The sequence below is a fragment of the Nymphaea colorata genome, chromosome 1 (genome assembly GCF_008831285.2).
Source record: "Nymphaea colorata isolate Beijing-Zhang1983 chromosome 1, ASM883128v2, whole genome shotgun sequence".
Lineage (NCBI taxonomy): Eukaryota > Viridiplantae > Streptophyta > Magnoliopsida > Nymphaeales > Nymphaeaceae > Nymphaea > Nymphaea colorata.
In genome coordinates this window covers 29,142,069-29,167,557 of record NC_045138.2, presented here as the reverse complement: position 1 = coordinate 29,167,557, position 25,489 = coordinate 29,142,069, and the positions used below count along the sequence as shown (strand labels likewise).

The 25,489-nt window shown below is 40.2% G+C and overlaps 5 protein-coding genes, 1 non-coding gene and 1 pseudogene across 10 annotated transcripts in view; 5 read left to right on the top strand and 2 right to left on the bottom strand.

Annotated features, from left to right (window-relative positions):
• LOC116246264 (probable glycosyltransferase At3g07620) overlaps positions 1-4,330 on the top strand; it is a 30,450-nt gene extending 26,120 nt beyond the window's left edge. Inside the window, exons 1-5 of one of the 4 annotated variants that reach the window (XM_031618039.2) lie at positions 897-1,924; positions 2,011-2,141; positions 2,964-3,312; positions 3,424-3,758; positions 3,899-4,055. In XM_031618039.2, coding sequence (XP_031473899.1) covers positions 1,289-1,924; positions 2,011-2,141; positions 2,964-3,312; positions 3,424-3,758; positions 3,899-3,911 — 1,464 coding nt within the window. In that variant the 5' untranslated portion in view covers positions 897-1,288 and the 3' untranslated portion in view covers positions 3,912-4,055. Of the gene's footprint in view, positions 1-894; positions 1,925-2,010; positions 2,142-2,963; positions 3,313-3,423 lie in introns of those variants that run through there. The other 3 variants (XM_031618038.2, XM_031618037.2, XM_050077118.1) reach the window with 3 other exon arrangements.
• The window catches only part of LOC116246258 (probable glycosyltransferase At3g07620), a 56,154-nt gene extending 31,066 nt beyond the window's left edge, over positions 1-25,088 (top strand). Inside the window, exon 6 of the mRNA XM_050077120.1 lies at positions 24,983-25,088. Within this exon, the coding sequence (XP_049933077.1) occupies positions 24,983-24,987 (5 nt within the window). The 3' untranslated portion in view covers positions 24,988-25,088. The remainder of the gene's footprint in view (positions 1-24,982) is intronic.
• LOC116246538 (U6atac minor spliceosomal RNA) lies at positions 6,550-6,671 on the top strand. The gene has a single exon (XR_004170722.1). It is a non-coding gene; the product is annotated as a U6atac minor spliceosomal RNA (small nuclear RNA).
• Positions 8,685-15,313, bottom strand: LOC116253430 (tRNase Z TRZ3, mitochondrial-like). Its single transcript, XM_031628241.1, has 12 exons — positions 14,736-15,313; positions 14,487-14,576; positions 14,169-14,213; positions 14,015-14,069; positions 13,802-13,845; positions 12,987-13,481; positions 12,630-12,898; positions 12,326-12,473; positions 11,908-11,946; positions 10,363-10,808; positions 9,580-10,279; positions 8,685-9,162 (listed from the first exon to the last, which is right to left on the bottom strand). Exons 1-12 carry the CDS (start codon positions 15,075-15,077, stop codon positions 8,854-8,856), a joined length of 2,982 nt encoding a protein of 993 aa, XP_031484101.1. The 5' UTR covers positions 15,078-15,313; the 3' UTR covers positions 8,685-8,853.
• On the top strand, positions 17,705-20,350 carry LOC116253436 (uncharacterized). Of its 2 annotated transcripts, XM_050077136.1 has the most exons (5): positions 17,705-18,294; positions 18,405-18,515; positions 18,661-18,731; positions 19,683-19,813; positions 19,856-20,350. In XM_050077136.1, exons 1-5 carry the CDS (start codon positions 18,121-18,123, stop codon positions 20,095-20,097), a joined length of 729 nt encoding a protein of 242 aa, XP_049933093.1. In that variant the 5' UTR covers positions 17,705-18,120; the 3' UTR covers positions 20,098-20,350. The 2 variants fall into 2 exon arrangements, with proteins under 2 accessions (XP_049933093.1, XP_031484114.1); XM_031628254.2 differs by having other exon boundaries at positions 17,715-18,294; positions 19,683-20,350.
• LOC116253443 (probable glycosyltransferase At5g03795) lies at positions 21,503-24,425 on the top strand (annotated as a pseudogene).
• LOC116253452 (uncharacterized) lies at positions 24,703-24,948 on the bottom strand. Its single transcript, XM_031628276.1, is given in 1 exon segment — positions 24,703-24,948. A coding segment is annotated over 1 exon segment (246 nt).
• Positions 25,089-25,489: the final 401 nt, after the last annotated feature.

Sequence of the window (25,489 nt, the reverse complement as noted above, 5' to 3'; positions counted from 1 at the left end):
CATTTTGAATGGTTTTATTTCTTCTGTTTTCGGGAAAATCCTGAGGGATGTTTCCTCGATTAGAAACAACAAGATGGCAAAATCTCACTTTACCTAACTCAAGGCATTGAATCTTTGGCTTCATTCTGTAAACAAGAAGCGGGCTGTAAATTTACTACTTTGAGTCATAGATTCCCTAATTAACTAGTCTTGCTATTTTAGTAAATAAATACATGTAAACAGTTGGAGTGCAGGCTACATATATAAAATGATAGAACAATCACTTCATTAATGGTTGCCGGAGGAATGCATGGACAACAGGTCGCTAGTCTAGTTCGATTTTTGTGAGTGTTACTTTTCTAAACTGTAAATAGCAACGTGCATAACACTCAAATTGAAAAATGTATCTTAAAAGGGATAATTTTTACCTTTGGCATACCACCACATAGATGGCAACTCTAGAATACAAACTAGTTGAATTTTAGTTTGTCGGTGACTAGGCTGGATATAATTATGCTGGACTTATGATAGACAAATTTGAGTGGCTGCATTTATCTGATGGTTGACTCAAATCCAAATAAGGTTAGTTGGATTTAGTAAAGAAAATAGGATCCAGTTACCAAATTGATTCAGATTCAGTGTGCCATTTTCCATCGGAGTTTTCACGTACTGCACAAATTGACCCTGAAATTCAATAATAATCCGAAACTAATATATGTAAATGTCGGATCTTAGTTAGTCGGACTAGGCTTGTTCCGAATCTTGACAATTTACTTCCTGCACGGACTTGTCGACAGGAGCATGCTCTCAAAGGACCGGCACCTGAACGTTATAATTGACAAGTTAGGCGGCTTTCCGAAAATTATGAACAAGTAGGTGCTTTATGTGTAAATGAAGGACATAAGAGGCGCCGGAACAATGTACGCGGAAACCCCCGCACTTCCCGTCTGTAAGATTACAACCAAACTATTAACATGATCTAGAGGAAAGAAGAAGACGAGGGTTTTGGGGAGCCGCAGGTACTTTTTCATGCGAAAAAAGTGGAAGTTTCTGGAGAAAAGGAGCTAACTTGCTGTCGGATTTTCTTATGTCGGTGTTACAGCATAAATCATTTTCTTTTTGGTCTGATTTGAACATCTTACTATGATCCTTTTCTTGCTGGATTCCTTGTGGGTATTTCGACTTTTTCGTGCAATGCATAAACTTTGGACTACTTAACACTCTTTGTTGTCAACTACTTGGCGTTGTTGAGAAGCTTTCGTTTCATTTTCGAAGCAATGGAGAGTCAATAATTTGAGGGTATATAAGGATGGGGACCTCAAATTGGATAAGAATGAAAGTTCGGATCAGACGAAAGACCAGTGTAGTGTTTGGTGTCATGGTGTTTCTTGTTCTAGAGCTTCAGTTCTATACGTTTCCCTACTTGAACGAGCTTTCATCTTCTTTGTCGAATACCAACAATCCTCTGCCTAAAAAGATGGGCACAAAATTTGACAGCATGGGTTTTCTAGAAGTTTCCCCACCCGATAATTTTACAAAACTTGCTGAAGCCGTTGGCGACGTCGGTCTCTTCGAATCTAGCAGCAGATTATTTTCTTTGGGTGATCAGGGTGAAGTCTCTAATATTCTGAGTGTGAAGAGAGATTTTGAGATGCCAGATAATGCAAAAGAAATGCTTAGAGGAAGACATAAAAAGGCAGCATTACCACTTGCTACCCACGTGAATGCGAAAATGGTAGGAACACCAACTGAGAACCCTTTAATGGTGCCAAGGAAAATGCCTACATTGGGAGCAGAAGCAACTGCTTTGGCTGCTAAAAGAAAACGTTCATATCCTTCACAGAGGACGTCAGTGAGTTCGACTGGTAATTCCGCAGGAATGAGCCGTTTCCTTACAGGGGAGGATCAAGCCGGGAAGAAACGTAGTGGCAATTCGTATAGTAAGGTATGTGATGTTGGATGCTCTTATCTTGATTACTAACATGATTGCCCCCTAGGTAGGTTTTTGTGATATTGCTCCATATTATGCAGAAGCCAGTAAGAATTTCACCTTTGGAAAAGGAGCTTTTGTCTGCGAAAAGAGAAATTTATCGTGCTCCTCATCTGGAGAATGTCCGTGAATTGTACGCACCTCTCTTTCGGAACATTTCCATGTTTAAGAGGTGAATATACTCGATATCTTGTAAGACCCGTTTAGTTGCACTGTCTTGATTACAATTACCAATAATGGGTGAAGAGATAGCAACTACTTCTTAGTGCAGTCATGGAGTTCTTGGGCTTAAGATAGTTCTAAAGTGAAAGTTATTTTTTACAGCTTCTACATTTTGCAGTTGGCAAAATAAAGAGAACATATGACACTTCTTACAGTCACCCAATACATGAAACTAAAATTTCTCTACTAGTTAATTATGAGCTCTTATGTGTAATAGCGCTATATTTTTCAAAGAAATTTCAGATCATTATATTTAGTAAGAAAAGCACAATAAATGGCATTCTGCGTAGGTTGTTGGCAGCTTCTTGTTGCATAAACAAATAATGAAGGTTCCCTGCCAAATCTTGGTAACTGCCCCCTGTGCGTGTGACTATGGTGAACACGCAGTCTAATCACAAGTTTTGGACCATAAGCACGCTATTGAACATATGAAATATTTAAAGGGAACCATGGTCGAAAAACTACTGTAATTCAGTTGTTTGCCTTAATTCATATTTTCACCTCTTGATCTTTGGCATAATAGTGCATACATCAATCTCTTACATAAGATAGATCTAGATATTCTCTTTCGTCACATTAAAATTTCGGATGCTTTGCTTTTGCTTGTATTGGTGCTTGTGAGGAAATAACTGTAAATTTCAGTTCTGCAAGCAATCAGCTACTTAAGGTTTTTCTATTCTCCATTATAGTTTGCTTGTAAAGTGTAACCTTTTTACTGTTGGAGAGCATTTTCATACTGAAAATATCGGCCTCATGGTCAAACCATCTGCAGGAGCTATGAGTTGATGGAAAAAATATTTAAGGTCTACGTCTACAAGGATGGAGGATCGCCCATTTTTCATAAACCTTATCTCAGGGGAATCTATGCTTCAGAAGGATGGTTTATGAAACTGATGGAAACAAGCAAATACTTTTCTGCAAACGATCCAAGCAGAGCTCACATGTTTTACTTGCCATATAGTGCACTGAAGCTACGAAGTGCAACAAATGCGACTGGAGCAACGAGGCAGAAATTTCTCGCACTATATTTGAAAAACTACATCAGTATGCTTGCTGCAAAATATCCTTTCTGGAATAAAACACATGGAGCAGATCACTTTCTTGTTGCTTGCCATGACTGGGTAAGCATTTTGAATCCTAAATTTGGTCTAATAGGCAATTCGTCATCCTGAATGCATCATATCCTGATTGACTCCCCTCGGTTGGTAAAATTGCTACTTGTACTTTCACAGGGACCACAACAGACAAGGCTTCATGAGGAGGTTAAATTGAATACAATCAAGGCACTGTGCAATGCCAATCCTTCAAAAGGCATCTTCAAGTTAGGCAGAGATGTTTCACTTCCGACTACATACATTCGCTCAGGACAGGATCCTCTCAAAGATGTGGGAGGTAAACCGGCACATGAAAGACAGACTCTGGCCTTCTTTGCAGGTCAAATGCATGGTAGAGTTCGTCCGGTCATGTTGCAGCACTGGGAACAAGACACAGACATGAAAATACAGGGTGAAATGCCTGATAGGATCCAGAGCAAGGGGTCATATAGAGAGAATATGAAATCTAGCAGGTACTGCATCTGTCCCAGAGGTTATGAGGTGAACAGCCCACGTGTGGTTGAGGCCATATACTATGAGTGTGTTCCTGTTATAATCTCAGATGACTACGTGCTACCATTTGATGAAGTTCTGAACTGGGATGCTTTTGCAGTAACTGTACGTGAGAAAGACATTCCTAGACTAAAGGAGATACTGCTATCTATCCCAGACCACAGGTATCGTATGTTACAGTTGGGGGTGAGAAGAGTGCAGAAGCATTTTCTTTGGCATGCAAATCCTGTTAAATATGACATATTTCACATGATTCTTCACTCAGTTTGGTTTAGCAGATTAAGGCAGATAAGGATATGACTTGTTTAGAGGTCTAATTGCCACTTGAATTGCTCAATGCAATGAAAGAAAGGACATGATGCATTTGACAGAACCAGGACTTGCATGCAGTGCTTATTTTATGACAAAGTTCTACCTAAGGGGTCATATGAGAGATTATATTGTAGATATGCTTTGATCAGAGGAACTTCTTTGCATGGGTATGTGTGCTAATTGCTGTAAATAAGGATTTCTACAGGACGGTTATTTGTTATGTGAAAATCCTACTCATCCATGGTATGCCATAATATTCTATGTTCGAGTTGGCAAAACATCAAACTCGTACCTAATGAATCCAAAAGCCAATTCAGAATTGCCCAGAGCACCATGCTGGAATATTTTTATGGAATAAAGGCAAAAGCGCAAGAATCCTTTCTATTTATTAGATGTTGTAAGTGTTTATTTGCAAATTAGGGAGTTTATTCCAAGATTTTATTGCTCACGGTTTTGGAATCTTAGTCTTATGTTTTGTATGTGCCAGTCTCAATTTTAGCTTATTTTTAACTCAACTGCCTACTTCGACATAGGCTGCAGAAATGGATACAATTGATATCTCCAACCATTGTGTTTTTACGATAAGTCATGGCAATGTTTCAAGCTGCACTTCGCGATATTATGAATGTGCACTGTAGCAGCACTTGGGATGAAGGGCCGGATTGCATCCATCAGACACTTCAGATGAGAAGGACCCCACGTATTAACCTTCTGTACAAGGAAAAATAAAAAGAATAGAGCACATAGGGGAACAAAGTACATCCTTAGTTTCCCGAATGTCGCGTGAAAATAACTGCAGTGAGTGGTATAGAAAATAAGAAAACAGAGAACGAAGGGCTAAAGTGGTTCGGTTTGTAAAACACCTTTTCTCCAGCCTCCAAATGATACGTATGTGTCTTTCACTTTCATTTAGTAAACTGTCCTATATGAAGTGCCAGACCTTTCAGGGAATCATCTGTCAAGAAGAACAATTACAGTTATACTCGATCATCAAATTTTAAACATGTTATAAGTATATTTTTTCGTTTCTAACGTATGAGAAAACCACAGCCATTTGTCAATTCCCATGTTGACTAAAAAATAAAGTGATTTATGCATCCCTAGTTCTTAAACTATGTACATTCTGATTCACGTTTTTGAGAAAGAGCCTGAAATATTGATTTATGGAATAAAGCAACTCACTAAAATAAAACATGAATCAATGAGTGAAAGAAATGAGATGAATGCCACGCAATCTTGGAACGTGTAAAACAATTAGCTGAGAGAATGTAAAGATCACAAGTCAGGACAACTGCCAGTGGCAAAAGCAAAAATTTAAGCATATGAGCCCAATTAAAAGTCTACCAGATCATACTTCACACTAATTTCTAGAGGCGTGCATGTAAAAAGGGATATAGGAGGGGACAGCAACAACAATCTCTTTGCAAAAAAAGTATGTATGCTGTGAGGCTATCTACTTCATCAAAGGAGAATAGTAATAGAGAATCAAGGCCAACCACGAGGCCGAAGACGCTTTCTGAAAGCGTGCTGGTAATCCATCTCTTGAGGAGGCGGTCGGACTTACGCCAAGCAACGAAGGCAGGATTTAAAATGGTTTTGGCAGATCTACCAACCGAGCAGGAATCAGATATGAACTGATCCGATAGAGTAACTTCACCAGTGATGATACCCTGAAGATGTTGGCTCTCACCAAACGCCAAGATTTTTCATAGCAAATAATTATCAGAGTTGAGCTTCAGCGAAACCAACTTCCAAACGTTGAGAGTCGATGGGTATGGGAAGGACGAAGAAGACGCCATTACAGAAAAATAAGAGCAGGAAACGGCAAGGAACAAGATTTTGAATCAAGTCATGTCTAAAAGAAACATATCCGAGAAGCTCTAGATGAAAATAGTCAGAGATTTCGCAAATTGCTCAGTGGGGCTAGATGTGCTTGAAAATTGGTAGGAACTAGGAAGAGACCATAAAAATAGCACAAACTAATTTTCGAGATTAAGTACGCTAAAAATCATCCCATCATCACCAATGGTGGCCATTGTCAATAGAGGTCCTGCAAAACAAACAACAGTTTCTAAGATAAGATCTCAGATTCTTAATTATGTGTTCAAGTCCTCCACCATCAAATTGAGTTTTTCTCACATGGCAATTTCGAGCGCCCCAAATACTATAAAAAAGAACAAGGTGCAACTGTATTAACATGTCAGAGAACCACCATCCTGGTGGACCCATGGCCTATGCCTCCTCCTCTTTCTCTTCCATATGTGGTGGTTTCTCCCTGGTCTTTGGGTTAATGAGAGTGAAAACTTTCTTCGGGACTGGGTTTTGCTGGGGAGCGAAACCCCCAGGAAGTGGTGGTGTGAGAGGGGGAAAATAGTCCTGTATTGGCCGATTTTGGAAAAGACTTGCGTAATTTAATAGAAAAGCTGTAACACTTTCACCGTGTTCGTTGAAAGGAGAGACGGTTGGCATCTCCCCTGACAGGGACGGGAATAGCTTTCGAGCTTTCCGTTACCACATATGGTTAAGGCAACCCGCTTAGGCGGATCTTACCAATTTTTTTCCTACCCATCTTCATTTTCTCCATGTTATCGTGAGAGCCTTTTCGTTGCCTTGCTGATCGCCTCGTTCGAAGATCTTAAAGTTTGCTCTTCCCTTTTCCTTTCGACTGTTTCGAAATCTGTAAGTTTTTGCCCGTCTTTGGAAGGTGTTTACTTTCTCAATTCATGATCATTTCTTTGATTCTTTATGGTTGATGGGAATTTCTTAAGAACAATGTAAAGTTTCTGCTTTCTCGATACAAGTGGAGAAAATTATGATCCGAACATGCTCGCACCAGTTTGTGTTTGGTTCTCCCGATTCTGATGATACAAGAATTTCATATTTTATTGCAATTGAGTCGGAATTCCTTCTCTTTACCTTATATCTTCCTTTCGGGTTCCCCAAGCGCCTCTGAGGTTGATAATGCCTCTTCTGGCTTCCAATTATGTTTGTTGTTGATGTTTCACATGCAACATGTATGAAATGCTACCCTTTGGAATGTCAATGGCTTGGCTTCTACTAGAAGACTTCAGTAAAAGTCAAATCTTATTCCATAAAATCTTTACTAACGAAGGAGGGCTTATCAGTAAAGGCAGATTGTTCCTTACGAGTTGATGTTTTGCGCCATTGAAAGTCTATTTATTGATGCGTTCGCTGACCGTCAACAGTTGCGTGGTGTACGTGATTTAGAAATTTCTGACGTCTCGCCTGGGCGTTTGTTGTTAGTCTTTCTCTAACGTTTCATTATCACGTCAAAGACGAATCGTGAGGGTTAAATACTTTAGAACGGCTCGCCAAACCCCCTCTCTCTCCTCCTATCGTTCTCATTCGCCAGCCATCTTTCCGACGAACCGTCGACCAGAGATGCCTACTGGCGAAACTAACCCACTAGTGAGCCTATTCCGATGGGCGAATCCCCCGTAGGCCTCGGGCTGCTTTGGTAGTTCAGGATGAGCTCACTGCATGTCAACTAATTCATCATTGCTTCCCCATTTTCAGAACAGGAACTTAACACCCCACTTTACCACACAACTGTCCGACCAACTATACTAAGTCCTACGGGACTACCATTCTTGCATTTAATTTTAAGAACATATCCACAATCATGCATATTGTTTTCGAAAATATGCATTCAGGTAACTAAATTTGCAAGAGGTCCTTAACAGCGGCCTTTTCAAGGTTTTAGTAGATTTTTAACCAAAAAAAAAAAAGCGAAGAACCTGCAAACTACTCTGCTTTTAGAGCAGTTGATTTTTCAAGACGTAGTAGGCACTGCTTTTTGTTCACAAATGCAAACTTTACAGCATGATTAATAAAGAAATGGATATATGATTTTTTCTTGTATCTTGCCAAATTGAGCTTTAAAATTTGTGCATGATGGCCTTTTTGGTATTCCAGAAATACAATTGAATATCTGAGAAACTCGACCATAGGGCGGGTCATTGTTTTAATTTGGAAGGACCCTGGTTGTGATGAATCCCTGCTGGGGAGGATCCCCGGAATTCATTTGAAAAGAACATGAATAAAATGAAAGAATAGAAAGAGAACATCCATAAGATTAGCCACGCACAACCAAAAGAGAATAACACAGAAAACCGATGAAACCTGGCCTACGTTAAATGCCTACCAAACTCAGCTCCCACAGCAAGAAGTTCGACAACTTCAGACGATACATGATCACCACTCAAGATCAAATTCATCCGGGAATGGGTACTGCCTCAATATCAAAACTGAAATCCATGAGGTCCACCTATACAATTCTGCAACCAGCTTTCCATATCTGAGAATTAGCCTCGACTTCGGTCTCCACATCCAAGCGGGTAAATCATTAAGCAACGGTTTTAACATGGAAACTTCTGTGAAGGACAGAACCCCGTGTCTGCACAAGTACGCTTACAAGAATTTCATTTTCAAACAGATGTCACATAATCTAATTCTCTTCGTTTCGTTCTTTCAAGATGGTAAATAAGCTGCTAAATACAAGCTGCGTTAAATGAAAATATTGACTAACTTGTCTCCATGGTGCTTCAGAAAAAGAATAAAAGCCACCGTCGGGAGAATTTAATTAGCGTGAATACAAGCAAGCTGTTTGTCTTGGAGAAAATACAATTATAAAAAAAGGAAAAAGCTAAAGATACAAAATTGATAGGGCAAAATTAAACCCTGGAAGAATTCTTTTTACAGAAAAATGGGTGTTTTTATAACTTAATATGATTCAGCGGTCAGCGATTCATCAGTTTCATCAGCTACCATTTCATTCCTAAACAAGAGCTTGAGGAAAGGCATGACCTTCGGGAGAACAGGGAGGTCTGCCACGTTCACACTCATCATATCAAAGCCAATACATGTGTTCATGTGTGTCTCATCAACCACAGGAATCTTGGGGTACCGCTGGCTAAAATGCGTAAGGATTACCCTGTACACGCCTGCAGATTCTCCCACTTGTACTGCTTCTTTTGTTGTGCTATGGTTTCTGGCAATGGCTTCCTCGAGCAGACTATCCTCAAAAGTTGCCTGCAATAGTAACCATCAACACCTTATCGCGTCAAATGCTTAGAAGCAAGATAGAAAGAAGGCTTATATAAATTCGAGGGAGTGATCTCTCTCTCTTTCAGACAGTAGTCTGATTAGATACTGACTACTGTCTGAAACAAATCAAACTGTCCTTATCTTTCTCATGAATGTTTCACAATGAATGAAAGAGAGAGATGAAGCATTGTTTGACACAGTAGTGGTTGTCAGGATTTAGTTACCATATAACTTTTTGCAGTTATGGTAATGCAAAAAAGACACGTTCAGTGGATGTTTGCATCTGGCTTACTAACAAAAGTCGAGGACATTTTATGAATTTGGATTATTCAAATGAGATGCTCATGTATATTTTGCATCAGCGCGTACCAGACTTGGCAGCCTACGCATTGAGTATCTTACCTCATGTATCAACACTGTCGCCCCCCGAGAAGCATCTATAAGAGCTTGACATGGCCTTGTATCACCAGAATAAACAAGCTTCCAACCAGGTATAGTTTTGCCGGTTGAATTAATTCTACTTGCAGCTTTCAAGACAAGTCCAAATGCTTGAGGGCAGTGAACAACAGGAACACTGATCAGTGCTTCTAAGCCTGAATCCTCCAATAAGCTTCTTAGTTTTTCCAAGCCAGCAGTGTCAACCACTGCATCTCCCTGGAAGCCTGATTTCTTCCAGTAGCTTTGCATCTTACTCTTTACAAACAAGGTCCCTTCCAACGTTTGAAGTGGATTCCCACCGTCAGCCATAGTTAAGCTTCCTGAACCAGCAATACCATTTTCCCGAGAACCATTTCCTTGCTGCAAGATATCATGAGTGCTTACTGTCTCAAGGGACTTCTTACTAACATCCTTCGAGATTTCCAAGGTCTGCCTGCAATCTAGGAACTGCATATCAAGATCCTCCAACATAGAGTAAGCATCCAAAAACCTCTTCAGCTGCCTTGGTCCAATAACCAGAAGTGGCTCGTGGGGTTCATGCCTCAACAATTGGGATCGGAGTGCTAGGACCCTTGCTAGCCCTGTGTGGTGATCTGCATGGATGTGGGAAATCCAGATGCACTTCAAACTTTTTATAGCATCATCAGCACCCTTCATACCAAATCTGAACAGTCAAAACAAACCATCACCATGTGAAATATTCACTACGCTACATATGTAACTAGCAAAAAGCTATAATAGAGTTACCTTCTCTTCAACTGCCCTAAGGTTCCTTCACCACAATCTAGAAGCAGACTTCCTCTGGCGAAAAGATTGATATAGATAGAACTAACATTCCGATACTTGGATGGCTGTGACGAACCAGTGCCCAAGAGGACTATTTCCATGTCCTCTCTTGATATGTTCTCTAGAGAAGCTGGAATCTGGGACACATCTTCAAAAGACATGTTCTCATTCCCTTTTTGGTACTGAACTTCCTCAACAGATGCCTCACTAATCCATGGCTCTTCCACAGGGAATGAATTGTTTCCAGCCTTTTCTGTTGGGCACTCCCAGAACTTCCTAACAACTTTTGAAGCATCTTCAATTTCAGGAATTTCTGAAAGGAGTTCATTTATGAAATATGAAGGTTTAGGAGACGGTGGAATCCCAGATTTATCTAACCCAAGATTTGCATAAGGACGCAAGTGGAACTGCATAAATATAAAATGTATTAGCTTGTAAGCAATATTAGTCAGGAAAAAGGAAAAGGAGGGGGCATTTAAAGACCAGAAATGCATGGCTTTGAAGTCCACCAGTTCATTTCACAATGATGATATATGGGTCTTCCTTTCTACACCTCCTCTAGGAAACATGATTTAGTTATTGACTTCATCATATATCCTTGGACTACATGAATAACACCACACGAAGAGATATTTAACAAGTCCTGGTAGATTTAGGAGTGAATGACCAAAACTTGACTAGCAAAATCTAGGACGTTGTTTATCAGTGTGAGTTAATTAAAGTCCATGAGTTCATGGCCTTACATTAGTTCATTTCACACCAACAATAAATAGGTATTTCTTTCTTCTAACACCTCAGACGAAACATGATTTAGTTGTAGCATTTCATTATGCTCTGGAGCGACATGGATAAGGCCATAAATAACAGGTTTCTGGTAGAAGTGAATGACCACAATTTGAATAGCAAATTTTAGGATGCCATTTTATCAATGTGAAGCCAGGTGATTCTTGCTTTTCACAGACCACTTAATGCATATCCCACGATTCAAGAAACAGTAACATGCTTACCTATCATGCTGCATTTGGGTCGAGAGTTGTATAGTGAAGGGCAAGAAATATATGTGGAAGTAGGCTTGTGCAATACTCTTAATTCTAATGGCACAAAAGCAAGAATTTTCAGCAAGGACATGCCAATTGTCCCGATCGTGGGATATCAAAACTAATATTAATAATATATATAAAAATTATTCAGAGGAGGGAACAGATCTTTCTTCCTATCTTTCTAATGAGTATTTCAACACGTTACAATGTGGTTATGATATAACTGTGGCAGCAAGATTGTGAATGAATTTAAATCAGTTAGGATTAAAATCCCTAGACATAAACAGTCATGCAAATGCACTAGATGAGCACCATTTGTTAGTTCTTTTCTGCATATTCATTATATAAGTATTGAAGGCAGGATGAAGATCCCTTTTTTGTCTCTTTATTTTCTTTGGAGGAGAGGGGGAGGGGGAAGAAATAATGACAGACTACAACAAAAATAGGAACCTATCAAATTACGTACCTTTAAAAGATTTTCTGACGGGATGCACTGGAGAACCTCCTAAAGAAGAAAAAATAGGCAGTCAACTCATTATGTTCTTGCATAATAAACAATACGTGTGTGCAGGTTTTCACTGAATTATTTGGCTTTCATCATATTCAAGTTAGAAAAAAGACATTGATTAGTGCTCATATAAGCCTATACACACACACACACACATATATCTGGTTGTGCGTATCATATTCATAGAATAAGTGCACTAAGAAAATATCACGATTGTGTCCATCATAAGTCATTTGATCAACTTGATTGATTGGATCCTTCATAACTAATACATATATTTCAGGAACCTAAAGATATGTGCGTGCATGGGGAATGTCAAGTGCATGTTGTAACATAGATTATGATCTTTAATTGTTAGAGACTAGAAATAACAAACCTTGCTTGAGGAAATTGAATCCATGGGACAGCTGTCAATATTCCCTACAGTCCAGAATCCATTTGTAGGGAAGAGCTGTGGACACACATAATTCAGTCTCGACGCTATCCTTGCACTGGCCTTGAGGATTGGTATTTCAACGTTTTTCCTGTAAAGGATAAATAATGAAAAAAAAAAATACAAAAGATAAACAACACTTTGTTGCCAGAACCGTTGTACTACTTCTAATTGCTTGCGGGCAGAACATCATGCTGGTAATAGAAAACAACTAAGATATAAGAAATTTAAGATATGAGAAATTTACATTTCATGTCCAGCCATGATATGTTGTGCCCCACCAAATCTTGACATCCATTTCCTGTAGGACTCTGTACTTGTCACAGAAGCAGGACCCAAGTGAATAACACAATTCACGGGCTTAGAGCTACCCCAATCGGGGTCAGTTGAGTCCACGTAATACTTTTTGAGAGATGGAACTGAAACCAATCCATGAACATGAGATAGTGTCGGGCAGTCCACTAGAATGACAACTGGTCCTGGAATTGATGGACCGAGTACATCACTTGGGCGCACCTGCACAAGTACCTTATTTTAAGTCAAGTGCCTTTGGTAATTCAACATAGGCTACAGAAATGGATACAATTATTTTTATTTCTCCTACCATTATGTTTTTACGATCAGACATAACAGTGTTCCCAAGCTGCAGCTCACGATATTTTGGCCCTGGTTTCAGCCCAAGGGCCATAGCTTTTGCCGGATCGAACTTCCCCTTGATCTCAGGTAACTCACACATATAAACAACAGCCAAATCACCAGGTTTCGTAGCCAAACTTGCTTTTTTAGGAGATCCAGGTGGACTCAAAGATGGGTACTTGGAGAAGTCATCCAGATTTCTTTCAAAGTCAAAACCAGTAACATCTGAACCATTGTCAACCTGGTCTATACTTTCGTTAGTTCCAGACAAAGCTGGGCACAAGATAATTGCCGATATCTTGACAACTTCATCATTCACGAGGATTATTGGATCTTTAAGTAGGCCGGAGATTGAGCCAGGTGCAGGTCCAAAACTATGAGTGTGCACTGTAGCAGCATTTGGAATAAAGGTCCGCATTGCATCCACCAGATACTTGAGATCAGATGGACCCCACATATTAACCTTCAGTACAAACAAAAAAACATATTAGAGCACATAGGGGAACAAAGAACATCCCTAATTTCCCAGTGGAGCATCATGGTGCGTGATCATAACTGTAGTGAGTGGCATGGTTTCCACAAGAAGAGAGTGCACCCAAGTGAGCCAGATTTTGTGTCAAGTAAGTTCTTAGTTCTTACAGAAACATATATGAGAAGCTCGAGAAAATATAGTCAGAGCTTCACAAATTGTAAACTTGTGCTGCAAGTGCTCGAAAATTTGTAGGAACTAGGAAGAGACCATTAAAAATAACATAAACTAATTTTGAGATAAAGCACACTTACACTCATCCCATCATCACCAATGCCGGCCATTGTCAATAAAAGTCCTGCAGAGCACGCAACAATTTCTGAGATCAGATCTCAATCATGTGCTTACGTGACTACGTCCTCAATTCAATGCCATCTAATTCAGTTTTTCATTCATGGCAATTGGAGCGTGCGAATTATTATAAAGCACAAGCTGCAAATGTACAACCGTGTTAGAGAATCACTAACCTGGAAGACCACCAGCAGTTTCAGAGCAAACACGAGTGAGGAATATGTGATCAATCTGAATGACATTTCAACAGCTTTAAAACTCACAGTTGCAATCACCAATGAAGACATATTCAAGCTTTTCCTTGAACAAACGCATAGACAAGGACCTTACCTTAGACAACTTAATCTTGTGCTCCGTGCAGAAACGTTGCAAGCCCTGGCGGAGGGAAAAAAGAAAGTCAAGCAACAACGGAATTTTAAAGAATAAAATCACAGTTGCTTCAAAAGCATGAGTATCGACTTCTAATCAGCAAGATTTTTGAACACATCGACATTTACCAACTCCTACCATGCTATAAACCCCAAGCTAGGTTCACACCGCGACGAGTTTAGCAATGTAAACTTTCAAAATCAAGTTGCCATGATAACCAGAAGCCCACAATTTTAATAAGAAGAAGCCAGTATTCTAAATAAATTGAAGAAGCATCACCTCTCCAGCATTAAAAAAAAAGCGTTGCTTATCGAAGAACAGCAAAACCGATGGTGAAGTGTCCTGTGTATCCATTCCGGTTCCCAAAATCTGTCACAAGTAAGCCAAATTCATGATGCCCACATGGGGAAAATGTCTGATTCAGGGATCCTCTTTGCTCTCATCTCCCAAAAGCAACTCTTTAGTCATAACTCAAAGAAGAAGTAAGAAAACAGCAATGGCAACGAATACAAAGACGAAGAGAGCAACCTGAACGTAACAGATAGTATTGACAGGATTTAATTTTCTGCTTTTGAGTTGGAGATTCTTCGGTTGGCCTTTATCCTTCCCTTCTGCCCTCCTTTTGTTGAAACCGACGCCTTCCTTCTCTTTCTCTTCCATTTGTGGCGGTTTCTCTCTGGTCTTTGGGTTTCTGAGAGTTGAAAACCTTCTCGGAAACTGAGTTTTCTTGCCGAATGATGCGCAGAGAACGGTGAAGCGAGGTGGCGGGAAAGGTCGGAGAGGGATGAGAGGGGTTTTGGGTTTGGGGATTAACAGAGGAGAAGTCGAGAAGAAGAGCCTGAGGCCTGAGACGGGGGGCATTCTTGACATATGTGAAATTTTAAAGAGAGGAATGCAGCCCGATTGCCTAAAACATCGGTTCTCTCTCCCTCGAATTCTAGGCCGTCGTCTCTCTAGAAGATTACCATTTTGCCCATCCCCCTATGGGACACGCAGGTAACCCAGGAAAGCTGGCATTAGCAACTCCAGTGTTCATATCCAAGGACTGCGTGGCCAACGCAGTTTGCCACAGAGGGAGAGAGAGAGAACTATTTTTTACCAACAGGAGACCGCCGACAGGAGAGGTCGCCGGTGGGAGAAGAAAAGAGGGGAAAATGGGGGTGGCCAGAGACGGTGGTGGCGCGGGTCACCAAGCACTAACGATTAGAAACATAGTGGCCTCGCAGAAAGAGCATTTTCGTTACGCAATGCCTTTGTGTTTCCCTTGTACCATGCAGATCAATTCATCTAGAGCTATGCAGCTATCCGTGTATGCAGGAGCGAAACCAGAAATTTGTTGTGAGGAGGTCGAATTAAACCTGTATTCCAATCTTAACTGCTGACAACTATATGCATACATGAAGGCATGGCGAAGTTATCTCAGGTTGCTCTTGTCCTGGATTACTTCTTTTCGATAAACAGTCAAACAAAGTTCGTCTTTCCCCCACTTTTCTTGAAGCAAAAAAACTCTCCTGACCAATTAGCTATCCTCATTGACCATTATATTCCATGGAAAGATAGATGCAAAATACATATATTGTCACGAATGTTCCATGATTCAAACACGCCTGAAATGGATTAGGTGAAAAATCGAATATGGAAAATAAAATGTTGCATTAGAATGGACGATGGGACTAGAAAAGAAGTGCCGAGCGGAAAGCAAAGCGAAAGAAGAAATATGGAAAACCCAAGCAGATTTCTTCTATCCACATAACTTTAGTTAATTATTGCACAAACAGTATACTTATAAATTTTCAAACCGTGTACTTGTACACAATAAAACTCTAAAATATTTTGTGCAGGTTCTTTACGCATGAGGGTCATGCAATTAAAATTGTAAAAAAAAAAAAAAGTTACTTAGAGAACGATGTTGATTAGGGGGCATTTGATAACGTTGAAAAATATTACAAAGTACACTAAATGAATGATACATTTTGAACTCACATGGCTAAAACTTAGGAAAAGTCCGCCTTGGGGCGGACAGACACATCTTTCATGCAATTTTTACTCTTATCGATCACAAGGAAAACAAATCATCTGAAAAAAATAATTGTCATGAAACGCCTGGGCCTCTTGTTGAATTTATGACAAAAATAGAAAAATATACGTCCTTAACAAATATCAAAGCCAACGAGTATTCCGACATGATTATCAAATATATATATATAGTGGAAGAAGATATCAGTTTGATTGAGCACAGGTGAATTAACATATATATTTTGAAGCTGAATAAGAAAAGTAAACATGGCCAACATGAGAGGATTCAAAGAGAAGCATGCTTTTTTCGTTGTATTATTCTTTTTTATACAAGGGAATCAATTAACGTTCCTGAGCTACGCATGCGTCCAATCATCATTCTTTTTACCCTGTGGTGAAGGGCTTAACAAAATTTTAAACGTCCTCGTTGAACTGGCACATTGGGTGGTGGCTTCATATTTTCCCTTTTCTTTCTTTTTAACTTTTTCTTTTTAAATGGCAACTTGGGGCTAAGCCAAATCTGCCTACCAGTTTATACCCACTATTGGAATTTGAGTTCATACTTTACTCCAGCTTAACGACTTAAGAGCCTAGTTTGAATGCTCAGATAGAGTGTCACACATGAATCCTGGAGTGCGAAATAATCAAGTTTAATATCAAGGCATTTAAAGTGCCACCCTCATTGCCGCGCTTTAACTTGTGTGTTGGTGACCTCTTTTCTGCAACAAAAGAGATTGAAATTGAAGATTGACCGCTAAGAACCCCAAGCCGTTGTGCCAACTAATGGATTTTGTTGGTGAACAACAATATAAGCAACCCACGATGACATAAAAAAAAATGCGTTGGAAACCATATAAATATACCCTTTGGTATGCTGAAAGTTAATCAAATTTGACATGTAATCGCAAATTAAAGTTTCAGATTAAGCATGAACCGGACGAGTAGATAGTATTCGACCACCAGAGTGAATAAAGCCCCTTCATGTACGTTGTCTAATACAATGGGCTCCTCCGCCCATGAGCCCATGTCGTAAGGTTGAAAAAGCAGCAACCACTTTTAGTTTTGGCTCGTAGAGATGTCATTTACAACACGAAAAAGTAATTTTAGTTTAAAGGAAATATGTTTTGACGCTAAAATCAGGATCTAACATGATTGATTCTAGTGCATCAACCAGGTTGGATTCACACGGTGATCTTCACCAACTAAAAAAAGGTCATCCTCAAAATCATCGTCGTCATCATCAGCGCCCCTTGACAGTGGAGTCATCCTCGAAGCATAAAAGTTCGTTAAGACATTACTTACGGCCACTGACCAAAGCGCTTCGAGATAGGCGACCGAGCGCCGCACACGATGAAAGCGGTACTCTGATGAATTAACTGCGGTAGATTTGACCTGAAGAATAGGATAACGTGGGAAGTGGCAGCAGAGAAGAGATAAGAACCTGACCAAGAGACCGGATTGCACGGCCAAGCGTGTCGTCAGACACATAGATGCGGTCATCAGCTAGGAAAGAGGGAAGAAAAATGGGGAGGCGAAATCATGCCACAAATGGAAAACATGAAGCATTTTTTTCCGTTTTTACACATCAAAAGTGGTTACAAAGCAGGTAAACGGATAACCCACATTTATTTTTTTCCCCTTTTATCCAGACAAATGAAAACTGGGAAGAAAGAAATTCTCAAAATGATGACTCCGAGTCCAAGCCATCCCCCTTTCTCTCTCTATATAAACATGCCATGGTCAAAGAAGCACGGAAAATAGAAAAGGGGAAAAAGAACTAGAACGATTTTGAACAGATTCGGCTCCCGCACCGATCTGTAGGTCGTCCGAAGATTGACTAGGTAGATTGGAGGTAATGAGCATCAGGAAAGAAGCGTAAGGTAGGGCAGTTCCAGGCATGGCTGCTGCTGAGGCCAGAGCAAATCTTGTGAAATTGAGGCCACCAATCAAGGATGATGGCTCCGTAAGGCCAAAGGGAGTTGTGGTCATCAACAAGAAGGTGGAGAGCTCATCAAATAGGCAGAGTGGAGATGCCAAGAGCAAATCAGTGCATAATGTCTCAAAACCAGAGGTACCGTCTTGATCTTTTATAAAGGGGTGGTTTTTGTTTACCGTTTGGTTGGATTTTGATGATTCTTGGTCCTTTTCATGATTGGTGTTTGATAATTCTTTGTTCTGTAGATCAAGGGCAAAACTTCTGGGAGTTCTTCCAAAAGCGTTAGCTCTGTGAAGACAAAGTCAGAGAAGAAGGTGTACACTTTGCCTGGCCAGAAATATGATCCACCTGAACAGGTATAATGATCTCTTACAGTTTTGCGGGGATCTGTCCTTTAACTTTGTTTTCTACTTTTCCCCTTTTCTTCGGTTGCGTTTTGGGGTTAAAAAGGCTGAGTATGCTGCCAATTACTGACTGCCCCTTCCCTCATCTTCTGAGCAGAGGGAACCGTTGAGGATCTTCTACGAATCGTTGATGAAACAGAGACCAGAGAGTGAAATGGCAGAATTTTGGTCTGTTTTCTTTCTTTTGATTTTCCTTACAGTTTGTTTCTGCCTTGACGTGCGTGTCTGTTAATGGGGATTGAAAGTGGACATCTTTGGGAAGGAAGCACTTTGCTGTCTTTTTTGACGCTAGAACCAAGAACATTACAGTCTGGTTGTCGCCGAATTTTTGCACTGATATTTTAGTTGGCTCTACTGACTATGAGTTTTAATCGTGGTCCCCTTTCTAGAGGCCATGATGCAAAATTAAAATTACAGTGTCAAGCTAGTCTCCTTTCTGAACTACCAAACACTGTCTCCAAAATTTTGTTTTCCAGGGTTATCTGGCTGCTTCTGGGGATCAATACCCTCGACAAGGCCACTAGGACTTTGCCTCATCATCTCCAAGAGCACCACATTCATCTCTTTGAATATGGTTGTTCTATTGGAAAATACATGATAAAGCATCTGGTAGAGTTCCTTTGCAGCATGTCTTTGGAGAAGACAAGTCACTCCAGCAAGTAGCATTAATAATGTGAACCTACCAACATAGAATGCTTCTTACGCAACATCATGGTCTTACTAATAGGGAGAAGTGAGGCTGGTCATTTTCACATTAAAGAATATTTTGGTCTCATCACAAAGACAAGTATGATTTAGCAGGCTGACATGGAAATCTTTTTTGAGTAATAGGAATAAGGGACATGAATAAAGTAGAAAAACATTCACTTAGTGAATGCAATAATGCCTATTTGATTATTATGGAATGTATTTTAAACTGTTAAAATTTATTGAAATGATGGCTCTATACATGCAAGCATGTTTGGCCCATGCCATCCATGTCATGCCTCTAGATAGCATCTCACCATGTCATAGATTTAGACTGATGAGCACAACAAGCTAGAAAGGGCCAATTGTCACGATCAATTGTGGAGAATTTTTTAACAGCTATGAGGTACTAAATGCTTCTTCCGTTGGCAGGATGATGGAGCATGGCCTGTTGTCACCTGAAAGAGCAAGGAAAGCATATGAGAAAAAGCAAAAGAGGCAGAAACAACAAAGAATGGGAACTCCGATAAAAACAAATACAACTCCAATCCGAACAAATACAGGTCCAGCCAGAACAAATACAGCTCCAGCCAGAACAAACACAGCTCCAGCCAGAACAAATACAGCTCCAATCAAAACAAGTGCTGCTCCAGTCAAAGCAAATGCAATCCCAGCCAAAACAAATTCAGCTCCAACCAAAGTAAACACAATGAAGCAAAACCCCGAGCTCTCCCAAAGACCACCTATGGCAAAAAATGGTGACTTGAAGGCCAGGAGAAGCATATTTGATTATGATGATGATGATGATGACTTGATTATGAAACCCAAGAAAGCAAAACTGAAGTGAGAAGGCATTGCAGTGGCCAGAGTACAATTTATGGAGAAATAAAATGCGATGGGAGTTTGAAGCATGCAACAACAATCTTCAGCTGGCTAAAGAAAATGGGCTGATAGAAGTTGATTTATTATTGTTAGGACTTAGAAAATCTAATTATTGAGCTGATGTTTTCCCCAGGCCGGTAGATGTAATAAATGAAGACATTATTTGTATTCCGTTTCAAAAAAACATGCTGAGAAATATATTTTCACATAGTTCATTATGTGCTAAATAACACTTTATTTCACCGGTCTTAATTTCAAGGAGATAAATTTCAGAGAAGAGCTCAGATGCTAATGTTTTTTCCACAATATTTAACTGATCAGATCTCCCTGAACAAAGGTGTTCACTCTCTCTATGATATATTATACATACTGTTTTCCTCCTAGGAGAGCCATACAATTGCAAAGTAGTTTTTATTGGATAGAAACTGAAGACCTTAAAGATTCTCCATTGTCATTTTTCAATAAGCATGATCAGGTACTAGAAATTTGAAGAATCTGTTGAACCAAGTTGCATAAGCGTGTGCAGATGAAGTAAATAAAGAATCTTATCTAGCCTCTCAGTGGGAAGACCAAAGAAAAGATGATATGCTGGCTGGATAATGCTCCCAAATGCGTATTCAACTGCAAGATTCAGGACGCCCCAGCTATCTGCTTTCCATGGTTGAGATTTAAGAGCATAAGAAGCGCCTCTTTAATCAAGTCTTTTTGGATATGTAGATAGGATCTAATGCTATGAAGAAAAAACAATCCTTTTGCCTTTCCCTATTGTCAAATTTTCATCTAACTTTTAAATCTTTATATAATCTAATGTACGGTGCAAAAAATTTGACTCAGAAGCCATATTTGAGGTTCTTAAAATGATGATCCTCCTGCAAACGTTTGCATCCTCTCGAACACTGACCGGACAAACATTGGGAGCTGTCAAAGGTGATGATGATGAGGGTGTGAGTCAGGGTGAGAGAAAGTGCTCTCTTTTCTGTTTATTCTCATTCCTCTGTGTATCGTAGGTCATACTTGAATTGTTCCAGCAGTAAAACACTCAAAGGCAACTTGCTACGGTCTGATTTCTAGCATGATTCTCATTCAGTGGACTGGCAATAAGATTTAAAAAACCTGCGAACCCAAATTTTAGGCGTAAGTGTTTATCCCAATATTCTTGATCAAGAGTTGAGTCGAAGTGTAAAACTCTTGAAATGTTTATCAACCCTTCCCACGTAACCAGAATCCGGAGATCTGCAGTATGCGGTTAACCGCCAGTGCAGTTCCACTAGTGACTGGACTTTCAGGTGTCGTTCCTAAGTATGATGCACTGATCGAACGGAAATGGCGTACGGAAACTCTTACAGAGGTACTTTATGGCAGGGCCAACGACATGACAGGCCTGGCACTCAGAGAGAGATCTAGAAAGAGAGAGGGACAGATTTTAGAGGAGATGAGGTTAACGACCCTTTCCCAATGAGTGGGGCACACCACTGCCTACCACGACCTCCATTTTCTCTTTAATGTTTTTTAGAGGACCAGATTGTAGGGGTCTGAACTCTGAAGTAAGAAAGTCGACTCATTCTTCGTGAGCATACTTGGGGCTCGAGAATATCTAAAGGAAGCAGCTTTGGTTACTCTTCAATATGCATCTGTAGCGGATATCGTCCACAATTTTCCTGAAATGAGTATCTTTAAATCCTCATTTTTCACTGTCTTTGATCTTTGCAGTGGTTGGAGTGATTCAGTTTGCATTGCAGCCCTGATTTCTTTTCAGGTTTGTCCTTCACTTTCTCTTTGTAGTTGTCTCACGCTATACTGTTTTAGGAAATGGGTATCTGTACATTTTGTTCTTGTTGGTTTTTTTGTGATCATGATTGCTTTTTGCAGTATGACTATTGTTTTCCCCTCTTCTGGGAAAGGTTTTGGGGTTGTTTGCTCCATGGAGGTTGCTGTACAGATGACAAGGAAGCACCCATAATGGAACACAGAAAGCTAACTTTGGTGGTTGTTATCTTGGGAACATTTCTGCTAGTGTTCCAATCTTGCAGTATTTCTTATTTGAGTAATTTCTGCTCTTTGTTTCCTGACAGCAAAGTCCATGTGCCTATAACCCTGGACTCAGTGATTCTGGTAACTCTAATCGTACATTTATTTTTAACGATGAAGTGGAGGAAACTGAAGTTGTGAGTATGGATGGAGGTATCCAAGAGGAACAGAGAGAAGAAGGAAAGGATGTAGATGGAAAAGGGGCAGCTACTGTTCCGGCTGCTGAATCATGTCCAGTCGTTTCTTTTAAGAGTGACGAAGTCATGGGAAAATCAAAGGAACTTTGCTAGTGACCCCAGTTGTTCCCATTTTGTCATCATCCATGGGGGTGAGAAAGGTAGAGTTAGGCTCCAAAACGAACACTTGCTATGCCTTACATGGTGGTTTAGTGATTATCAATGAGCCGAGACAAAAGCACTGGATGAGTGTTGGGCGTGGAGTTAATGGGTCCATGGAGTCAGGTCAGCGGTGGCAGGATCTGCCCTGCGTGAAGTCTGTTAGGAATGGGTCGGGTAGATGGTAGGTCTTAATAAACCCATCCCATGTATTGGACCGCAGTATATATAAGGACCGATGTGAAGGCTGGGCTTTCGCAGGAGTAATAGCCCTCTGTTAGCAGGCGGCTAACACTGGTATCAGAGCTATGGCTAACAAATACAAGGTGACTTCCAAGGACGTAACGGCTGCTGTGGAAGCTCACAGGGAGCGCATGGAGGAGACGATGGAGCTGCTGACCCGATTCCATGGACCCATTAACTCCACGCCTAACAATGAGGAATAAGATTGTTGAGAGCGTTTACATGGTTGATTGGAATGGCATTCCTTCTGGTTCTATGGTATGGATCAACAGCATAATCCACGTCCATGCGTGATGCCGTCGTGATGAATCTATTCCTCATACTTGGTTTTCCCTATGCAGAGACCTCGGTGGCCATCGCCACGGGACAAGGAGCTATTATCTGCAAGGAAACAAATTCAAAATGCACCTATGATAAGAAACGATCGCGATCTTTATGCACCAGTATTGCGTAATGTCTCCATGTTCAAGAGGTACATGACTAACACCTTTGTCTGCAACTGGCGCTGGTTATTCAGAATTCCGATTGTTTTTCACATCATGAATTCTTGGTAAAGAATAGCAATCAAGATGTAATATTCACGACACGGAAAGATCTGAAGTTTCATGCTTTAGGATCTTTTGTTATGCCTAAAGCAGTTCTGGTTTTTCTATCTTTGCCTGATGAAATTATATGCTGTTAAACTTGCAGAGTGCTAGATTAACTGAATATTTAGTTGTATCTCATTGACATTTTGAAACCATGACCGTCTCTAATGAGCGTTCAGAAAAATCTTAGACAGTCTATGCAGTGTTTTCCACCATTGTTTCTCATGTATTCAAAGAGTAGACTATAACTATGTGATTTCTTTTTTTGGTCTAACATAAGTCAACTACTGCAGTATGGTACATTAATTGAAAACCGCAGTTGTGTGCTGTTAGAATTTCAAATGTCACGCACCATGGTCCCTGTTGCGATTTAGAAAAAATTTCTGCTGCAAATGCTGTTGAACTAAACATGCAATTTTCTTCCTTGAAGTTCCTCCTATCTATAGCTGATACTCGAAGATTATGCTGTGAAACTATGGTTATTTTCCCTAAAGAAATTTAGTTGCATCTAGAATTTTGCCCTCATGTCGATGATAAGAACTTTGTTGTCCTTGTTTCAGGAGCTACGAACTAATGGAGCAAATGTTCAAGGTTTATATCTATAAGGAAGGAAGCAAACCCATTTTCCACAAACCCTTTTTCAGGGGCATTTATGCTTCTGAGGGATGGTTTATGAAACAGATGGAAGGGAACAGAAGATTTGTTGTCAAGGACCCAAGAAAAACTCACATGTTTTACATGCCCTACAGTTCCTCCATGATGCGGGAGTTACTGTATGTACCTAATTCACATAGGGTAAGTCCTTTAGCTGTATCTTAAAAGACTACGTTGACATGCTGGCTAGAAAATATCGTTTCCGGAATAGAACTGGAGGTGCTGATCACTCTATTGTTGCCTGCCATGACTGGGTATATACTTTGTTCCCTATTGTCAGTTGAACATAGCCTTGTTGTTTCTCTTGACCTCCTGAGGCAATTCTCCTTGAAATATCATTCTGATTCATCTAGATTCTCAAGGACCATTTGAAACAAAGTTGCACCGTGAACTTCGAAAGAATGCAATAAAAGCTATATGCAATGCAGATGTCTCACAAGGCTTCTTCAAGTTGGGTAAAGATGTTTCTTTTCCACAGACGAACATTCGTTCTGGACAAAATCCTCTTAGGGATGTTGGAGGTAAGCCTGCATGTCAAAGGCCAATCCTCACCTTCTTTGCTGGACGAATGCATGGTTATCTTAGACCCATTTTGCTTAATCAATGGGAGAAGAAAGATACTGACATGAAAATCTATGTAGCTATGCCCCGTGGAGTCGCAAGCAAAGTTTCCTACATAGAACACATGAAATCTAGCAAGTACTGCATCTGTCCTAGAGGTTACTATGTGTGTGTTCCTGTAATTATGTCAGACAATTTCGTTCCACCTTTCTTTGAAGTCCTAAATTGGGATGCTTTTTCAGTCATTATACCTGAGAAGGACATTCCCAAGTTTGAAGGAAATATTGTTGTCAATCAGTCCCAGAGAAGAAGTATCTTATGCTGCAGACAGGGGTGAAAAGAGTTCAAAAGCACTTCCTGTGGCATCTAAAGCCTGTCAAGTATGACATATTTCATATGGTTCTTCATTCAATTTGGCTTAACCGATTATATCAGATAAAAGGGTAGAAGTTGCAGAGCTTTGACGTTGGAAGATGGGAGCCTCAAAAGGACCTGCGTTATGCTTGCATGCTAAGAAGTCAGTCAGCGAAGACCGCGCCATGTTCAGTCTCATTGAATCTATTTACATCGCTTCCTTTTTCTAGATTGTATATGTCTTGTTGTTTTCCTGTATATTTCAGAGAGTGAACTGAAGTCTTTTTCATGCTTTATTTGCACGATGAATGAGATTGGCAGAACTTGAATAAAAAAAAGAGATTGAAAATAAAAACATCGACAGCCAAAGGGGTCGGTGTAGTGCTATACTGGGCACCACCTCTTGCGCAAACTGAAGCCGAGTGTATGTTTGTGAGATCAGAGAAGATTTGGAATGGTTTTATTTCTTCTGTTTTCGGGAAGATTTCGAGGGATGTTTCCTCGATTAGAAACGACAAGATGGCAAAATGTCACTTTACCAAACTCGAGGCCTCGAATCTTTGGCTTCATTCCGTAAGCAGGAAGCGGAATGTAA